Source organism: Gobio gobio (genome assembly GCF_949357685.1).
Source record: "Gobio gobio genome assembly, chromosome: 7".
In the NCBI taxonomy this organism is placed as follows: domain Eukaryota; kingdom Metazoa; phylum Chordata; class Actinopteri; order Cypriniformes; family Gobionidae; genus Gobio; species Gobio gobio.
Genome location: NC_137103.1, coordinates 37,288,931 through 37,307,461, shown reverse-complemented (window position 1 = coordinate 37,307,461; position 18,531 = coordinate 37,288,931). Strand labels below are relative to the sequence as shown.

The window sequence follows — 18,531 nt, the reverse complement described above, 5'->3', positions numbered from 1 at the left end:
TTTGAACACCAATCAGTTGATGGTGTCGTGGAAAAAAGGACCTTTAATAATTATCATTGTGAAGCTGGAATTGAAAAACACAAGCAAAGTGTCTTTTAAAAGCTTTTATTCTTGCCAAGAAGGTCAATTCGGACATACAGGTTGTCTGCAGTCAGGAAAGACCAAAAACCAAAGCCCCTCACTCGTTCTTTTATACACTCATTTCAATGGGTGAGGGCCAATAACACAAAAACATAATAACAAACTCCCTAGTTGGTGTTATCTGCAGACAGCTGTCCCGCCTTGAAGTTTCTGAGAACTTGTTCAAGGCTACTGTCAATGAACACACTAGTTATTTTAACAAAAGTATCAAAGGTTATCAAACAAAATTGGATTTACTACAGAAAACTAGAATTCCCCTTATATTTTACAAAAACATATTATATAAGTTTAATATAATTAAAAACGCCTTATGGTTTGATATAGTTTGTTATGGTAAAAATTTCCCATTCAATGGAAAAATAGAAGGCAGCAGTTCAGGCGCAGTGCGCGCACACATGGCCATACTTAAATATGTTTCAGTTTTCTGAATATATTAAATATTAATTTAGTTTTAAGTGTTTGCTTTGTTTGCCTAAAACAAACCATATCATAGGCTTCAAAAAATCGCCATCCAAACCTGTAGAAGCATATTGAGGTGTGTGTCTAAACTTTACATTTCTGGTGAAAGCTTGAAATGGAAATTGTCTGTGCTTTTAGAACTAAAGTTTCTGTATAAAGCAGTGTTAATTTTTTTGATGAATAATTTTTGTCATAATTTTCATCTTTGACATTTTTCATAATAAAAAACTTTGTTTTTGAATGACAAACACTATGACAAAAATCTATTGACATTTTCGTCAATGAATAAATATGAGACAAATGTTAGGCAGGGATGATTTGGGAAGAGATCCAGTCAGAACTGATGTCCTTCATGAGATGCGCACATTTGAATTGCTCAAAAATGTGAATGTCCGGGAGAAAGAGAAGAGCGAACGTGGATAAGTCGTTTATCCAAAAAGGCGACACGAAAGAGCTCAATTCAATCCGGATGCGCACACAGAAAGCTGCCTCTCAGGCGCCAGAACAAATGTAATATTTATAAAATCGTTTAACACTATTATGAACATTATGAACACTGGTATGAAGTATTGTTGGTCAAATGTTTTTTTTATAGATTTGCCTGCCATAGCCTTGGTACAGCGCTAATGCATAGGTTAAGTTCGACAATGACATTAGTTAGCTTGCAAAAACATAGGTAGGCTAATGTTAACTGAAATCTTTTCAGAACTATGTTTTTACATAATCTTGTCAAAAAACCAACAATGTAGAAACCTTTCTTTTCTAGTATGATTTTGTCTTTGATAAGAGCTTTATAACTTTTAAACAAGTATTTAAATGAGTTCAAGGTAGCATGACTGGCTTATACCACCATGATGGCACCAAGTGCATTCATACATCAATGCAACAATAAAATAATGTGTTTACTTTTGATAGTAAAACTTTTTTAAGTAAAAATCTATCTTTACAACTTTGACTCATTTTGGAGTCATTTGGAGTTCACTCAATGGAGTCATTTTTGATCAGTAGTATTTACTTTAACTCAAGTAATGGAGTTGTGTACTTTGTCCACCTCTGAAAATGTCACAGCCCAACGAGGGATTTTTGGTTCGCAAGAATCGCAACCCGCCATAAAACCAACGAAGAAGAAGAAAGTCGGATTTTGATGTGGGGTCTGGCAACCCTTGAAACCGGAAGTTGTCTTTCTTACAACGCTGCGCGGGAAAGGCTACTGTTTTGGTGAACGCGGGAGTAACACGAAGCAACTGTTGAACAATTGTTACGCCTATTGCAACTTTAATTGTCGAGGTAACTAGATGAATGTTTTCAACACACACAAAAATATGCCTAGTGACTTATTCATTTATTATTGATTGACATTGCGTGCTGTTACCATTAATGTTCTTCAAGAACCGTTGTGTTTGGTGTGTTCGTGTAGATGACGCTGTAATAGTTGATGTACTTTAATAGTACCTTGTTACAAACAAATGTTACTGTTTTACAGTCTGCTATAACGTTTATTAATGGTTCTCAATGTTTTCATATTCATGAATTGTGTACTTTTAAGCGTCAAATATATTCAAATGTCTACAGTGTTGATGTTGTTTACTTTACAGAATTGTAGCATTGCCTTCAACTCCACTGGTTATTTAGAGACCGTGTATTGCTGTTGTGAAGTTGTTAAATGATTTCCTATTTTGCTTTTCAGTATGCGTGTTTTCCTCTGTCTAGCCATCCTCTTTTACATTCTTTTATTTCTTTCATATTCCTCCTGTCTTAATCTTCATGACCATAGTATCTTTATCTCTTTATATCCATGTCTATCAGGAGTCAGGATGAAGGTGGTAACCTGTGAGATTGCTTGGCATAATAAGGAGCCAGTGTACAGTCTGGATTTCCAGCAGAGTGGTGAGGGAAGGACACAGCGACTGGCTACGGCTGGGGTTGACACCACAGTGCGGGTGAGAGAGAGCATCTACCTTGATTTAATACATCACAGGTGTCTCTTAAAGGATTAGTTTACTTTAAAATGAAAATTAGCCCATGATTTACTCACCCTCAAGGCATCCTAGGTGTAAATGACTTCATTATTTCTGATGACCACAATCGTAGTTATATTAATAAATATCCTGACTCTTCCAAGCATTATAATGGTGAACAGGGCTCACGAATTTGAAGCTCAAAAAAGTGCATCCATCCATCATAAACATACTCAACACTGCTCTGGGGGGTTAATAAAGTCTTTCTGAAGCGAATCGATGGGTTTTTGTAAGGAAATATCCGTATTTAAAACTTTATAAAGTAAAATATCTAGTTTCCACCAGACCGCCTTCCATATTCAACTTGCACAGAAAGTGTAACGCCTCTTGCAGTTCAAAACGCTTGCGATACGTCATATGTCGCTTATGATTATTAAAAGTGCTCATATTTTACTTAATACATTTTTTACTTTACACTCTTACAAAACCCCATCGATTTGCTTTAGAAGGCCTTTATTAACCCCCTGTAGCCATGTGGAGTACGTTTATGAAGGATGGATGCACTTTGAGCTTCAAACTCAATGGACCCTGTCACTGCCGTTATAAGGCTTGGAAGCATCAGGATATTTATTAATATAACTCTGATTTTGTTGAAAGTCATATACACCTAGGATGGCTTGAGGGTGAGTAAACCATGTGGTAATTTTCATTTTAAAGGGAACTAATCCTTTAAGTTAACACTGATTGCATATTACAGACTGTAAGATGAGAGAGCTGTTCTCTTTCAGATGTGGCGTGTGGATAAAGGGCCTGATGGGAAGGCTGTCGTTGAGTTTTTGTCTAACTTGGCACGACACACTAAAGCAGTTAACGTGGTGCGTTTCTCACCAACCGCTGAGGTCTTGGCATCTGGAGGGGATGGTAAGTTTAAAGTTAGATCATCACTTGGGTAAGTTCAGAAATCACTTCTAAATGGTTTAATTAAATATCTGCTTTTTCCAGATGCTGCCATCTTGCTTTGGAAACTGAATGACAATAAAGAGCCTGAACAAACCCCGACCTTTCAGGAAGATGAAGATGCTCAGCTCAATAAAGAGAGCTGGAGTGTGGTCAAGACTCTGAGGTCTGATTTTAATCCCTCCCAATTAAAATGTCCCTCCTTGACTGTCTTTGACTTTACATTTGGCATGAAATGAAAATCTTTTTTTTTTTAAATGCATGTTATTCATCTGTCCATATGTCTAATTTTACAACTTATTTTCTTCTTTTTTTGAGTAAATAATTTTTAATCAATGTCTTAACTCAAGCTTGATATATGCTATAATTTTGTCCGCTTAAATGCCTCCCCTTTCTTACAATCAACTGCAAGCTCATAGTTTGCTGTTCTCTGCCTACATTAATCAACAACCAATAGATATAACCACGTCACTATCCAACTTTTTTTTTTCTTTCCATAAACTCTTTCACTCAGGTATACATCACAATACAGAAGAAACCATCTGTGGCTACTTTTACTTTATAACTTTAAGTTATCTGATTAACTTTTGAAGAAACTTGTCAAAGCTCATATTGTCGTTTGTGTTTGTTAGGGGACACATTGAGGATGTATATGATATCTCATGGACCAGCGATGGAAATTTCATGGTTTCAGGCTCTGTGGACAACACTGCCATCATGTGGGACATCAACAAGGGTATGGAACGTGAATCAGTACTAAAGAAGTGCTATTAGTCTTAAAGGGTTAGTTCACCGAAATATGAAAGTTCTGTCATTTACTCACCCTCATTCCAAGTTTTGAGTAGCACCCTCGTTCCAAACCCATAAGACCTTCATTCATCTTTGGAACACAAATTAAGATATTTTTGATGAAATCCGAGAGCGCTCTGTCCCCCATAGACAGCAATTTAATTACCACTGTCAAGGTCCAGAAAGGTAGGAAAGACATTGTTAAAATAGTCCTTGGACTACAGGGGTTCAACCTTAATTTCCTGAAGCGACGAGAAAAATTTTTGTGCGCAAAAAGACAACAAAAATAACGACTTGGTTCAACAATCTCTTGTCTTCTGTGCTAGTCTCCTACACTGTTGACGTAGTAAATACAGTGCAGCTCTTTCGAAGAGCTAAGGCAGAACGCTGGCTTACCATTTGCCGACGCTGTTCACGTGAGCACCACAACGAATGCGAGTGATGCTGATGCAGAAGTAGAGCTCAGAAGTGCTGCACTGTTTATACTACCTCAACAGCTTAAAGGTCCTGTTCTTCGTGATCCCATTTTTCAAACTTTAGTTAGTGTGTAATGTTGCTGTTAGAGCATAAATAATACCTGTAAAATTATAAAGCTCAAAGTTCAATGCCAAGCGAGATATTTTATTTAACAGAAGTTCCCTTTCAAAAGCCTACAGCGAACGGCCGGTTTGGACTACATCCCTGTACATCCTGTTTTTTTTTTTGTTTTTTTTTTATTGACAAAAAACAGCAAAATACAAAACTCTCGTACGGGAAAGAGAGTATACACATACCAAAATGTAGTCAAAATACAAAAGTGAATAACTAAACAGAAAACAACAGAACAAAAAACAAAAAAAAAGGAACGGGCTATTTATAAACACAAGTCATTGTCAAAAAGGCAATTTTTTTCCCCCTTTCCATTTTTTCTCTTTTTTTTTGACTTTATACACACAATTCTGACTTTATACACACAATTCTGACTTTATATCACACAATTCAAATCTGACTATCACACAATTCTGACTTTATACACACAATTCTGACTTTATACACAGTTCAAATCTGACTATCACACAATTCTGACTTTATACACACAATTCTGACTTTATATACACAATTCTGACTTTATACACACAATTCTGACTTTATACACGCAATTCTGACTTTATACACACAATTCTGTACATCCTGCTTTAATGACGTCAGTAGAACAGTTTGTCGACTAACCCCCGCCCACAAGAATACGCAAAAAAGGGGGCGTGGTCTTGTTGCTCCCTAGTGGAGAAGAGGAAGTGTTGCGTTCGGTTCGGTTGCGTTTGTCGCCATGTCGTTCAGACGCTGTTATTTTCATCCCGGAGTCAAATCATTTTTGTTTGGCCTTCAGGGGCTGTAGTTTGAGCGCGTTCATCTCCCCGTTATGGTAAGAGGCGTGACCTTTCCGGGCAACGTGCCCTAAGCTGCTGTCGAATCACAACACGGGAACCGCTGGCGCAATCAGAACTCGTTACGTATTTCTGAAGGAGGGACTTCATAGAACAGGGAAATCTTTCAAGCCGTTTTGAGGACAGTGAAAACAGCGGTATACAGATAAGTAAATTGTGTGAAAAATACTGTTTTTTACACATGAAACATGAACACATGTTATATTGCACACTGTAAACACAATCAAAGCTTCAAAAAAACACGAAAAACGGGACCTTTAAGAGACTGGCACGGACGAGAATACATTTTAGTTTTAGGGATCAACCAATATGGAATTTTTAATGCCGATAGTGATTTTTTTTTTCATCAGTCTTAGCCGATGACCGATACGGGCTGCCGATATTTGGAGCCGATACTGCTTTTGATCCCTCGATTTACATCATAAAAATGACACAATGGTCATGATGATAACAATTAAAAATTTTAAAAAGGAAAATTTATTGAACAAAAAAAACAATATTTAACAAATAGTAAAAACAGGTGAGGTAGAACAAGAAAAAAGAGTTCAGTGGTGAAAATATATTCTGAAAATAAATATTTAAGCATAAATAAAATAATTACACTATTGCACACAGTAGCAACAAGCAAGCAGCATAATAGTGCACACTGACTGTACTATACAGTTAATTTTAAAAATATTTACAACCTAGTCATTTAATGCTTAGGTGCACTTAACTTAATCTCTTGTAGAGCAACACCAGCGGTAATTCAGGAAAAAATCTCCCAATATTGGCGAACGCAGCAGCCTTGTATCATCCGATGCCGATACACGTAAAAATTGCAAATATCGGCCCGATATATCAACTGGCCGATATATCGGTCTAACACTATTTAGTTTGTTGCGCAAAAGGTTGAACCACTGAAGTCACATGGACTATTTTAACAATGTTTTTACTACCTTTCTGGACCTTGAAAGTGGTAATTAAATTGCTTCCTATGGAGGGGTCAGAGAGCTTACCGATTTCATCAAAAATGTCTTATGGGTTTGCAACGACATGAGGCTAAGTAATTAATGACAGAATTTTCATTTTGGGGTGAACTAACCCTTTAAATTATGACTATTGTAAAATGGTAATAGGGTTTTAGCAAGCAGAACTTTATGATGTTCCTTCTGCATTTCTCCTCTGCTCTAGCTTGCTTCCTAATCTAGCTGTCAAATAAACCTGACCTTGTATATTACGTATATTGTTGGCTCTGTGATTAATTGCTTTTGTTCCTCTATTTTAAGTTGTTTTGGATAAAAGCGTCTGCTAAATGCATAATGGAACATTTGTTGAATTCAGTACCTGTTTTGTTTACAGGTCAAAAGATGTGCATTTTTAATGATCACAAGAGTTATGTGCAAGGAGTGGCATGGGACCCACTTGGGCAATACATCAGCACATTAAGCTCTGACAGGTTAGTGTTGATTTTGACTTTCAAATGAATTAAGCCATTACACATATCATAGACCAAGAATCTTGTGATGAGCATTTTGAAGTGAAACCTTTCATGGTTTTGCATACTGACGGCATGTAAAATCTCTGTGGCTTAGGGTAATGCGTGTGTACAGTGCTCACAACAGGAGAAAAGCTTACAGTGTGAGTAAGATGGCATCAGCCGCTGCTGCAGACGGAGAGGTGAGTGTCACTAGGATCTTCAGCCGGCCTTTATTTTTGTTATAGGGTAACTAAACCCCAGCTCAGAGCTTAACTCCACCCACTGGCAATATTTGAAAAATGCTGGAAAAGTGGGCAGAGCCCAGTGGAGACAGAGGGGATGAACCGAGGGCGTGCACCTGAGACCCGCAGTGACGGATTGATTGACAGCTGTCTGACTCGCGAGTCACAAAGATGGAGAATGACTGGAGTAGCCAGTAGCTTTTGCAACAGAACGGTCATTCTCCCCCACCTTCACCTGAAGTGGAGGAGGGTGAATTGTCTGTAGACACAGACCCGGAGCCTTATCAATGCGAGCTGCTGACTCAAACTGCGTTAACTCCCGATGCTGACGGTGCTAGTGAAGTAGCAGCGCAAGAGAGAATGAGACAATATGACCTAATCTATGAACAGTCAAATCCTCAATTTCCTCAAATAAAAGTTAGACTATATACTCCAGCACGTTACTGTATTGTTGTTCGTTACGACGGCAACCACTTGCGTGTCAGGGTTTGAAAGTGCTTCTCATGTATGAAAATGATCTGTACACATGACGGGCGGCAATAATATCGCAAGAAAAGCCTGATGTGTACTGAAAACTGCATTATTTAACAGTTTTTTCTTTATTACAATGTTAAAGCAAGTGTCAAGTAAGTTTAATTTATAATGTTTCTACTTCATGTAACATTAGAGTTCACACTGGAGTGAAGCCGCTCTCATCATGTGATTGGGGAAAACATTTCTGAGGGCGTGGTGAGCTTGTGCCAGGGGCGTGTGTAGTGAGCCGTTGGAGGAATCATCATAGTCACGATGACCTACAACGTCCAATAGGAAAATTCAACTGCAGTAGCCACCGTTCAACCTTAAGATGGCAGCACTTAGAATTATAGAATTAAAACACTTTATACCCAAATGTCAAAACATTTACTCGAATCAATGAACAGCATTAATAAAGCCCCAGTCTTGCAGATCATTAACTAAAAAAAAGTTGGTTTAGGGCAGTGTTAATTTTGACAGCAAATTTTGATTTAGTTTTAGTCATAGTCTTTTGACTAAAATGCCATTTAGTTTTAGTCATATTTTAGTCACCTGAATTGTTTTTAGTTTTAGTCTAGTTTTAGTTGACTAAATATCATAGGATTTTAGTTTATTAAATCTACAGTAGATTTAGTCTCCTTAAATCTAATGAGTTTAGTTAAATTGTAATACATTAAGCATTTTAGCATTACATAACAGACTGCCACTTGAGCTTACATTTTGACATCATTTTGTTTTGTACATTAAAAATACATGAAAGGAGAGCTCAATTCACTTTTTTTGTTTATTTTTTAAAAACATCTATATAGTTTTTATAACTTTGTATTTCTGTTTTAGTTAGTAGGCCATATCAGGTTAAGCTAAAGCTTCAAATAAGTTTTATTTTTTATTTCAGTAAACATTTATTTAATTTCAAGTAATGAAGACCTTTTTTATGGTTTTAGTTAGCCGTTATAACCCTAATACTTTATTGAATTTGTGTCACATACTGGTCTTTCCTCCTGACTATGAATTAAATGGAAATTAAATTAAATACAGTTTATTGTGTAAGCAAAAACGAATATATAATGCGTGACTTTTAATTATAAACAAGCTCGAAATATACCGGGACTCTTATTTTGAAATGTATGCGCCTTACTATTGCAGTTGCAGGATGCTCATTCAAGTTCAGATGAGGGAGATGAAATATGCATTGTTACAACCATCTAAAACATATTACTATATAAGCATCATAAAGTAAACATTGTCATTGTTCATCAGTATTAGTTCATAAACAATTGCCTGGCATAAATGTGTGTTATTCGTTGATTGTGAACCGCTCTGCAGCGCTGTATTGGGGATGCGTGAGCCTGTAGAAGCTCAACAGCGCTGTGTTTTCCAGCGGTTAGATCAGCACGTTCAAATCAAATGAGCGGATCTGGTACACAGGATATCAGTTCGGACTGGATCTCTTCCCTAATCGTCCCTCCCTAACATTTTCGTCTTGTTTTTATTTTTCGTTCATAGTTTTTGTCATCCAACACTAGTTTTTTTTTAGTTATCGTCTCGTTTTCATCAGTGAAAAAAGGTGGTTGACGAAAATTGACACAAATTATCTGTCAACGAAATTAACACTAGTTTAGGGTTTAGTTACCCTTTAAGGGATTGTCTTTGGCTTACCACTATAACCAGTAGATGGCATCAGTGCAGCTCTTATTGTTTTTTTTTTTGTCGTTTCCACTCCTTAACATATTTTTGTCACACTTTTTGCTTTTGAATTAATATATTGACGTTATGAAATCACTATTATAAAATATAAAATCATCAAGAAATAAAATTGTCTAAGTTTTGTTCTGAAGTATGAAGTAGGAAAAGTCAGTACCATGGAAAACAAAAACGTGAGTGAGATTACATAGTAATTTACTTTACTTACAAGTAAAGAGCGCTCCTTTTATAGTCACTGAAGATACTTCTCTCAAATGTTAGTCTGAACTGAAGCCCTGCCTTTAGTTCTTGGGTCAGTTCTAAGTACTAAGTTCTCAGTAGATAATATATATGTTTATTATAACAATTATTGATTCATTTTTATTTTTTTTTTAATTGTCACTTTATTATATAATATTTGTGTGTTTTGCTTGAGTAAATGTGTTTTTTATTTATTTTTTATTGTTGTAATGATTTCAGGTGAAGAACTACAGAATGTTCCATGATGACAGCATGAGATCGTTCTTCAGACGTCTCACGTTCACACCAGATGGGTCATTCCTCCTTGCACCAGGTACACTTCATTTAAAACACTTTTACATTTATATACTGTGTATGCAATGTATGTGAGACTAGTTATTATAACAAACTATTTAATGCATTTTGACACGCTTATTTGAAACATTATACAGTATGAATTTTTGGCCTGGTATCCATTTACATGTACATTTCTTCTGTAGTTATGGAATATTTGTATTATTTTATTTTTAGCTGGGTGCGTTGAGGCTGGAGAGAATGTTACAAACACCACATATGTGTTCTCCAGAAGAAGCTTTAAGAGGTTTGTGTTCTAAATGTGTGTTTTCAATTGTAAAGCTAGGCATTGATCAAACACAAATTACCATTCAAATGTTTGGGGTCATTATTAATTATTATTATTATTAATATTTTTATTCAGCAAGTATTCATTAAATTGATCAAAAGCAACAGGCTTATTGTGAATAAATTGTTAAAAAAAAACAATTAAATTAAAAAGAACATTAAATTCAAATTGTTTACTGTAGTTTTGTCGAATAAATGCAACCTTGCGCATAAAATATTTTTCTTGTTATCAACCCCAAACTTTTGAACGAATGTGTAAACTTTAACGTCTTTTAAAATGCAGCATGAAAAACTTGTGGTTCCAGTATTTTAAATAAGAACCAGTTTATAATGCCCAGCCTGAATGCTGACAGTCAACTTTATATGTTTAATTGTTTGTTTGTGTCTCAGACCCATTGCTCATCTGCCCTGTCCATCTAAAGCGACCCTGGCTGTGCGTTGCAGCCCAGTGTACTTTGAGCTGAAGACAAAGAGAACTGAAGGTACAAACAATATTCTTCCAGAGCTGTTTGTGTTCCATGCAATGGAAAGACCGTGCTCTTCCCTTTTCTAGTGTTATCAATAATATCGTATATGTATTGATATTGATACTGAAATATCTGAAACCGTTCCAGTACTCCTTTTCTGCAGTATCAATATACTGATACCAGCTGCGCATTCATTCAAGCACTCTCTTCTCTCCGACAGCAAGTTGACACACACTGGCCTCCTCTCACACTCGACTCATTCGCTCCTGTCAAATAGTACTAGTATTTCGCATAATCTGACTCATTCCTGCAGGTTTCACGCTTACACCAAAAGCGTGTGCACCACTGACCTATATTGAAAACAAAATCCACTAGAATAGCGAGTACTTGCCATACAATTGTTTCCATGATCACGGCCAAAGAAAGGAGTATACAAATTGTCAAAATGCCTGGTTTGGCAAGTATTCAGGTAAATACAGTCCGTTTTGGAACGTAAATAGTTGAGAGAAAATGCATGTTGTGTAACCGTATATAGGATCCATGCATAAGCTTAGTGACAGCAGCCTAATAAACCTGCTGCTGTCTGTCATGTTAATCAAAGATCCAAAGGCAAAGAGAAAATAATTCGCTGCTCTTGACTGAATAACTTTTGTTACTTTAATTTGTACAATGAGGACTATACAGTGTTATTTTACATTTATTAACTTTAACCCCGTTTCCTCAAATTACCCGGAATAATTTGTTCCAGGAACTTTTTTCCCAGGAACCCTTTTCCCCCCAGACCTGCTGCTGTCTGCGTTTCCATCACAGTCTAAAATACCGTGAAGATTAGTCCGATGACGCAGGACTGCGTGTGACTTTCCAGAGCCCACTGGATTTCGTCCTCCACAAATAAACGCAATAAAGCCTGAACCTCGTCATCGGCCGTATTTTTTAAACTCCATTGTTGATTCGAATAGTAAACAACTCTTACTGCACGCACCACAGATTTTTAGGTTTAAATAAAATGTTGCGTGAGCTCAACCAATCAGCATGTTCAGCGCCCAAGTTCCACCCCGAAAGTTGAACATGAACATGGCTTTAAAGTTTGTTTATTCCATTTGTATTTATTTATGCTATTGTTTGCAATGTGTTTATTTCTTATTTTATTACTGGCTGTTTACTTGTCTTTTTTTTATTTAGATCGATTAAAATAAATCCTGTTCTGTGTAGGCTATTGCAACAATTACCCAAATTATCATAAATAATGGCGGTATATATGGTTGTTTTCCCTGTGGTATCGAATATCGCTATTTTTCAAGGTATCATATCGAAGTTGTAAATTCCAGTATTGTGACAACACTACTCTTCTCTGTTCTACAGATGGTTCACTGAAGCCGGTGTCCAATGCGTTTAATTTGCCATATCGGCTGGTGTTTGCGGTTGCATCGGAAGACTCCATCTTCTTTTACGACACACAGCAGACGCTGCCGTTTGGATATGTTTCCAACATTCATTACCACACACTGAGTGATCTGAGCTGGTAAGGCACATATGCAAATGTGATTAACCGACTAGTTAATGTATAGATATATAAATGTAAATAATTTTTGATGGTATTTATTCATTTTTAAATGTCCATTCCTGGCCTTTTGCTGCTTTATAAATAAGGAGAATAGTGGGGAATTTGCAATAATTGATAAATGCCACCATAACCTGCTATTTCTCATGAGTCACAGAGGCATACCATACAGAAGAGAGTAGCGTGAAACACTCCTCTGTCTATTTAGAAATGGATTTGTCATAGATGAAATCCATGACAATTGACCAACCAATGCTATTGTTCAAGTTATAGAAAATGCAGACATCTAGTGTCTAGAATCATTTTGAAAATAGCAGTTATTGACTAACATTTGCTGCTATGCACATTGTTCCACAGGTCTCGAGATGGCTCCTTCTTGACAGTGTCGTCCACTGACGGCTACTGTTCCTTTGTGTCATTTGATGAGGGAGAGCTCGGCACCCCATTAAAGGAACGACCTCCACTGGAGATGGTGACCCCATCCTCTACCAATGAGAAGAAGGGAAAAAGACCCTCAGCCAATGGCAAGACTGCTTCCCCCGTGCCTCGCCAGGCTAACATACCTGCTGTACAGGAAAAGGAGAAAGAGGGATCTGCATCCTCGAAGACCCCCAGCGTATCTGGTCCAGAAGAGAAACGCACACCACAAGGGCTGAAAACCAAACCTCAGCCCAGAAGGATCACACTCAACACCCTGGAGGGCTGGGGCAAACCCAGCACCCCCAAATCACCTGCAGCTGCCGCCAGTACAACCCCCAGCACACCTAAATCTGCTCCCTCTACCCCTGGATCCAGCAGAGGACCTCTTACACCTCATACAGCCCCCAGCACTCCCCTTGGACCCCTCAACTCCAAAAGTATCACAACTCCAAAAGGACCCACTCCTAGGTAGGGCGGTACACCTGTGGTATGTAACATTGACCACGTTTACATGTGCACCAAAAATGTGATCGTTTCTAATAATCAGATTAAGGTCTTGATCGCAGTAAGATGTTTACATGACATGAGCAGAACTCTTCACTAATAATCACGAATAATCAGAATAAGTATGGTTATACCACACTCAGATAGGCATACAGTATGCATGTTACCGGCCATTGTTTTAATATACTCACATCAAATTCAAAATAATTTTTTATGGGCGTACTGGATATTATTCGGAGCAGTGATGAACATTGCCTTGCCGGGTTTGCCTACGCTGCCATCACGTTCTTCGCACCGTCTGGATGAAGAAGCAAAGATCCACGGCGCGTTGCTTTACAGAGTTTAGCGATTTGATTCAGAATAATGTCATGGAATTCATTCATGAAGTTATGTGAACAACACAAGGCATCCGTGCACATGTGCACTTTAGTCAAGAGTGGTAATAATGTGTTTAAGGTTGTTTACATGGCTGGTTATTGCCACCTAGTTTTATGCAAATATGGTTATTACGATTATGAGCTTAATCGCATTAGTTTAATTTGAATATTGCCAAAATCACATTATGAGGGTACATGTAAACACACTGATTGCTTTTAACCATACCACCATTCCAAATTTGGGCTTTGTAAGATTTTTTTTTAATAAGAAATTGTCATGGCAACCCATAAATGTATCCCAGGAGATTATAGATTTAGTGTAACAGCCTAATCCATGACCTTAACAGTAAAGGAAATGTTCACAATAGTTCAAGTATGTACTTCTCTTTCAGACGAATTTCACTGACTCCAATTGTATCCAGATCCCCCACTCCCTTTGTCACCCCATCTTCCACTGAGAAATCCAAGCATGGTTAGTCGAGACGTTTATTGCATGCTTAATGTTCTAAATACTTAATGTTTCAATTATTTGCTTAAATTGCATTTGTATGGTCTGTAATAAAATTTGTATTACAGAGAGACCATCTCCTCCCAGTGACCCAGCGTGCAAACCTCCTGAATCCAAGAGGTCCAAGACTGTCCAAGATGTTCCCAATGGTACTGCCCAGAGCAGTGAGCACACAGTGGGCACAGAACCCACTGCCACACCCCAGGAACCATAGGCACTGAGCATGGTTCTTTGTGCCTCTTTATTGACACTCGCATCCTCAAAAATAAAATATAAACCAGTAAATTTGATATTTGATGGACATGGAGTCAGTTATGAATTTTCTGGAACTCATTTTCAATGTTTTTCTATTAATAATTGTGTGTGTTCTTTAAGAGAAAGAAATGCATTTAATTCTTTAAAACAACCTTCTCCTCCATGAATTAAATTCATATTTTATTGGACAGGAATGTTTTACTGTTGGACCATCTTTTTGAATTTAGTTTTCTTCACAAAGAATTCTTAAGAATGTTACTGTCTTTGAAGTACAGAATGTTTAGATATAATCGATTGTCATGTTATGTAAAGATTTGCTTGAACATTTTGAGATTCTTTAAAAAAAAAAGCACTAAATGACTTGCCTTGATTGGATGGTTTTTGACTCTTAGAATTTTGCTGCATTAAGCTTTTGACACTGAGTTTTATAGAATATCATGATGAAAATGCAATGAAGTTTATATTATATTGTAGGATGTTATTATACAAGTTATGTTTTATTATTTTTAACAGTAACTAGCTCTGTGTTAAGGGAAGTATATGAACTTGAGTTTAATATAGCAAGTACAAACACTTTTACACTCCAGGATTAAGTTCATAGGTCCTTAGATTTTTAACTTTTGAATTGTATTACCAGACAAATTTGTACTATACATGTTAAATATTGATCAAGCAAAGTCATACAATTTATTTAAAAGAACAGGGCAGTTTCTTAAACATGACTTATCTTTAAGGAAAAATCACAGTAACTTTTACACTTCCTAATTTGGTCTTTCCCCATTTAAAACCAATTTCAGTATTCTGTTTAAAATAACCAAATGTATTAAAGCATTCTTTACAAAGTTTAAATTAAAAAAAAGTATGTTCTCATTTTACATTAAAACCACTGACGGATGAAGTGACTAACATTGATTATGTCAAGCTTTGGGATATACACCATGTTGCCAAAAGTTTTGGGAACCCTGCCGTTCATGTACATGAACTTTAATGACATCCCATTCTTAATCCGTAGGGTTTGGAGTTAGCCCACCTTTTGCAGCTATAACAGCTTCAACTTGTCTAGGAAGGCTTTCCACAAGGTTTAGGAGCGTGTTTATGGGAATTTTTTACCTTTCTTCTAGAAGCGCATTTGTGAGGTCAGGCACTGATGTTGGATGAGAAGGCCTGGCTCGCAGTCTCCGCTCTAATTCATCCCAAAGGTGTTCTTTCGGGTTGAGGTCAGGACTGCAGGCCAGTCAAGTTCCTCCACACCAAACTCCCTCATCCAAGTCTTTATGGACCTTGCTTTGTGCACTAGTGCACAGTCATGTTGGAACAGGAAGGGGCCATCCCCAAACTGTTCCCACAAAGTCGGGAGCATGAAATTGTCAAAAATGTCTTGGTATGCTGAAGCATTATGAGTTCCTTTCACTGGAACTAAGGGGCCAATCCCAACCTCTGAAAACAACCCCACACCATAATCACCCCTCCACAAAACTTTACACTTGGCAGAATGCAGTCAGGCAAGTACCGTTCTCCTGGAAACCACCAAACCCAGACTTGCCAGACAGAGAAGCGCGTTTCGTCACTCCAGAGAACATGCCTCCACTGCTCTAGAGTAGAGTGGTGGCGTGCTTTACACCACTGCATCTGACGCTTCATATTGCACTTGGTGATGTAAGGCTTGGATGCAGCTGCTCAGACTTGGAAACCCATTCCATGAAGCTCTCTACTCAATGTTCTTGAGCTAATCTGAAGGCCACACAAAGTTTGGAGGTCTGTAGCTATTGACTCTGCAGAAAGTTGGCGACTTCTGCGCACTGTTCGCCTCAGCATGCGCTGACCCCGCTCTGTGATTTTATATGGCCTACCACCTCGTGGCTGAGTTGCTGTTGTTCCCAATTGCTTCCACTTTGTTATAATGCCACTAAAAGTTGGTCATTGAGTATTTACTTTTAGTAGTGAGGAAATTTCAAGAATGGACTTATTGCACAGGCGGCAATATATCGCGGTACCATGCTTGAATTCACTGAGCTCCTGAGAGCGACCCATTATTTTACAAAAGTTTGTAGAAGCAGTTTGCATGCCTAGGTGCTTGATTTTATAAACCTGTGGCCATGGAAGTGATTGGAACACCTGAATTCAATTATTTGAAGGGGTGTCCCAATATTTCTGGCAATATAGTGTATAAGCAAATCAACTGTCAGAAGCAAGTGAAAATATCTGACCGACTTTGACCAAAGGCCAAATAGTGATGGCTAGATGACTGGGTCAGAGCATCTCCAAACGGCAAGTCTTGTGGGGTGTTCTTGTTATGCAGTGGTACCTACCAAAAGTGTTGCAAGGAAGGACAACCTGTGAACCAGCATCAGAGTCATGGGCACCCAAGGCTCATGCATGTGGGGAGCGAAGGCAAGCCCGTCTGCTTCGATCACACAGAAGAACTACTGTAGCTCAAATTGCTGAAAAACGTATAGCTAGCGCCTGGGCCTGCAATGGGCACGTGAGCATCAGAATTGGACTATGGAGCAATGGAAGAAGACTGCCTGGTCTGATGAATCATATTTTGTTTTAGATCAGGTGTGTGTGCGTCATTTACCTTGCGAAGAGATGGCATTATGGGAAGAAAACAGGCCAGCAGAGGCAGTCCCTTACAAAAAATAAGTTCTAACGTTTATTTTATTATATTTTATAAGTATATTTATTATTTTATAAGTATATTAAGTTATTTATTTTATTAAGTATACTTAAATGAAGTTCAAGTATATGTAGTAAGTATACTAATATCAATGTAGTAGTATATTTGTACTATTTCAATACTCCTAGGGGACTAAATTGGCCCACTTTTTAGTATATATAAGTATACTTATAAGTATACTTTAAGTGTAGTAGTAATAAACTGAGTACATAACCAGTTTACAGCTACGTTTTTAGTTTGTACTGCTACTATACTAGAAGTGAACTTGTAGGTATACTGATAGTTTACTAGTTGTAGCACATTTTTAGTTTATGAAAGTACACTTTGAAGTATACTCTTAGTAAACTACTATGCAGTTTTATACTGCAAGTATACTTGTAAGTTTTCTTTAAGTGAACTTAAAATTATACTTATAGTTTACTATTATTTATATATATTATTATTATTTTTGCTCTTTAAGTATACTATGTTCCTATGAGGTATTAATTTGTATACTTAAAATACTAAAATAATCTTTTAAACAAACATTAAATGTTGATTTATATGCTGTTTAATCTTTGATGATTGTGTTAGCTTACATGTGCATAGGCAATGCTTCTGCTGTTTCTTCTTCACTTGTGTTTTGATTCAGAGATGCTGTACTCTTTCAGAAGATGCGGAATAGAGGCCCCTACCATATAACAGTGAAAATATGGATTGCCAGAAATTTCCATTAATGGTGGGAAAGTGTTGTCTCATAAATTATGAACAATTCTGTAAATTCCTGTGTATACTAGAAGTGGACTACACAGAAATTCACATACTCAGAATTAGGAAAACATCTGTTTTCGTTATGAATCAATATTTAAAAAATAAAAACTATAGTGTGAGTGCCAAAATGTGCAAGTTTGTAAGACTATGTAAAACCATGTTAGTGTAATGAAAGAGTATATTTTAGGCTATTGAGTATATTTTAAGTATATCTCAATCAAAAGATTCAGTAGGCCTATACAAGTACAGGACAAATCTTCTTAGACTTTTCTGTCAGTATAAGTCATACTGAAGTGTAAGTTTAAGTATATTTCTTATTAGGAAATTATGTTGGTCCCCTTTTGCTGCCAAAACAGCCCTGACCTGTTGAGGCATGGACTCCACAAGACCCCTGAAGGTGTGCTGTGGTATCTGGCACCAAGATGTTAGCAGCAGATCTAACAAATCCTTGCGAGGTGGGGCCTCCATGGATCGGACTTGTTTGTTCAGCACATCCCACAGATGC

The 18,531-nt window shown here is 37.3% G+C and overlaps 2 protein-coding genes across 2 annotated transcripts in view; both read left to right on the top strand.

Annotated features, from left to right (window-relative positions):
• piga (phosphatidylinositol glycan anchor biosynthesis, class A) overlaps nucleotides 1–18,531 on the top strand; it is an 882,343-nt gene that overhangs the window by 696,796 nt on the left and 167,016 nt on the right. The gene's annotated exons all lie outside the window — the stretch shown is intronic.
• Nucleotides 1,791–15,445, top strand: chaf1b (chromatin assembly factor 1, subunit B). Its single transcript, XM_079821338.1, has 14 exons — nucleotides 1,791–1,887; nucleotides 2,407–2,540; nucleotides 3,347–3,479; nucleotides 3,561–3,681; nucleotides 4,148–4,251; nucleotides 7,070–7,166; nucleotides 7,303–7,387; nucleotides 10,106–10,199; nucleotides 10,397–10,466; nucleotides 10,898–10,989; nucleotides 12,337–12,496; nucleotides 12,893–13,423; nucleotides 14,229–14,308; nucleotides 14,413–15,445. The coding sequence occupies exons 2-14, from the start codon at nucleotides 2,415–2,417 to the stop codon at nucleotides 14,556–14,558; spliced, it is 1,839 nt and encodes a 612-aa protein (XP_079677464.1). The 5' UTR covers nucleotides 1,791–1,887; nucleotides 2,407–2,414; the 3' UTR covers nucleotides 14,559–15,445.

Excerpts from the sequence above, each read along its gene's own strand:
- chaf1b (XM_079821338.1), top strand. The coding sequence starts at position 2,415 with ATGAAGGTGGTAACCTGTGAGATTGCTTGGCATAATAAGGAGCCAGTG. Across the intron at positions 10,467-10,897 it reads TCCAGAAGAAGCTTTAAGAG|ACCCATTGCTCATCTGCCCT; the intron begins GTTTGTGTTCTA and ends TTTGTGTCTCAG. Across the intron at positions 12,497-12,892 it reads ACACTGAGTGATCTGAGCTG|GTCTCGAGATGGCTCCTTCT; the intron begins GTAAGGCACATA and ends ATTGTTCCACAG.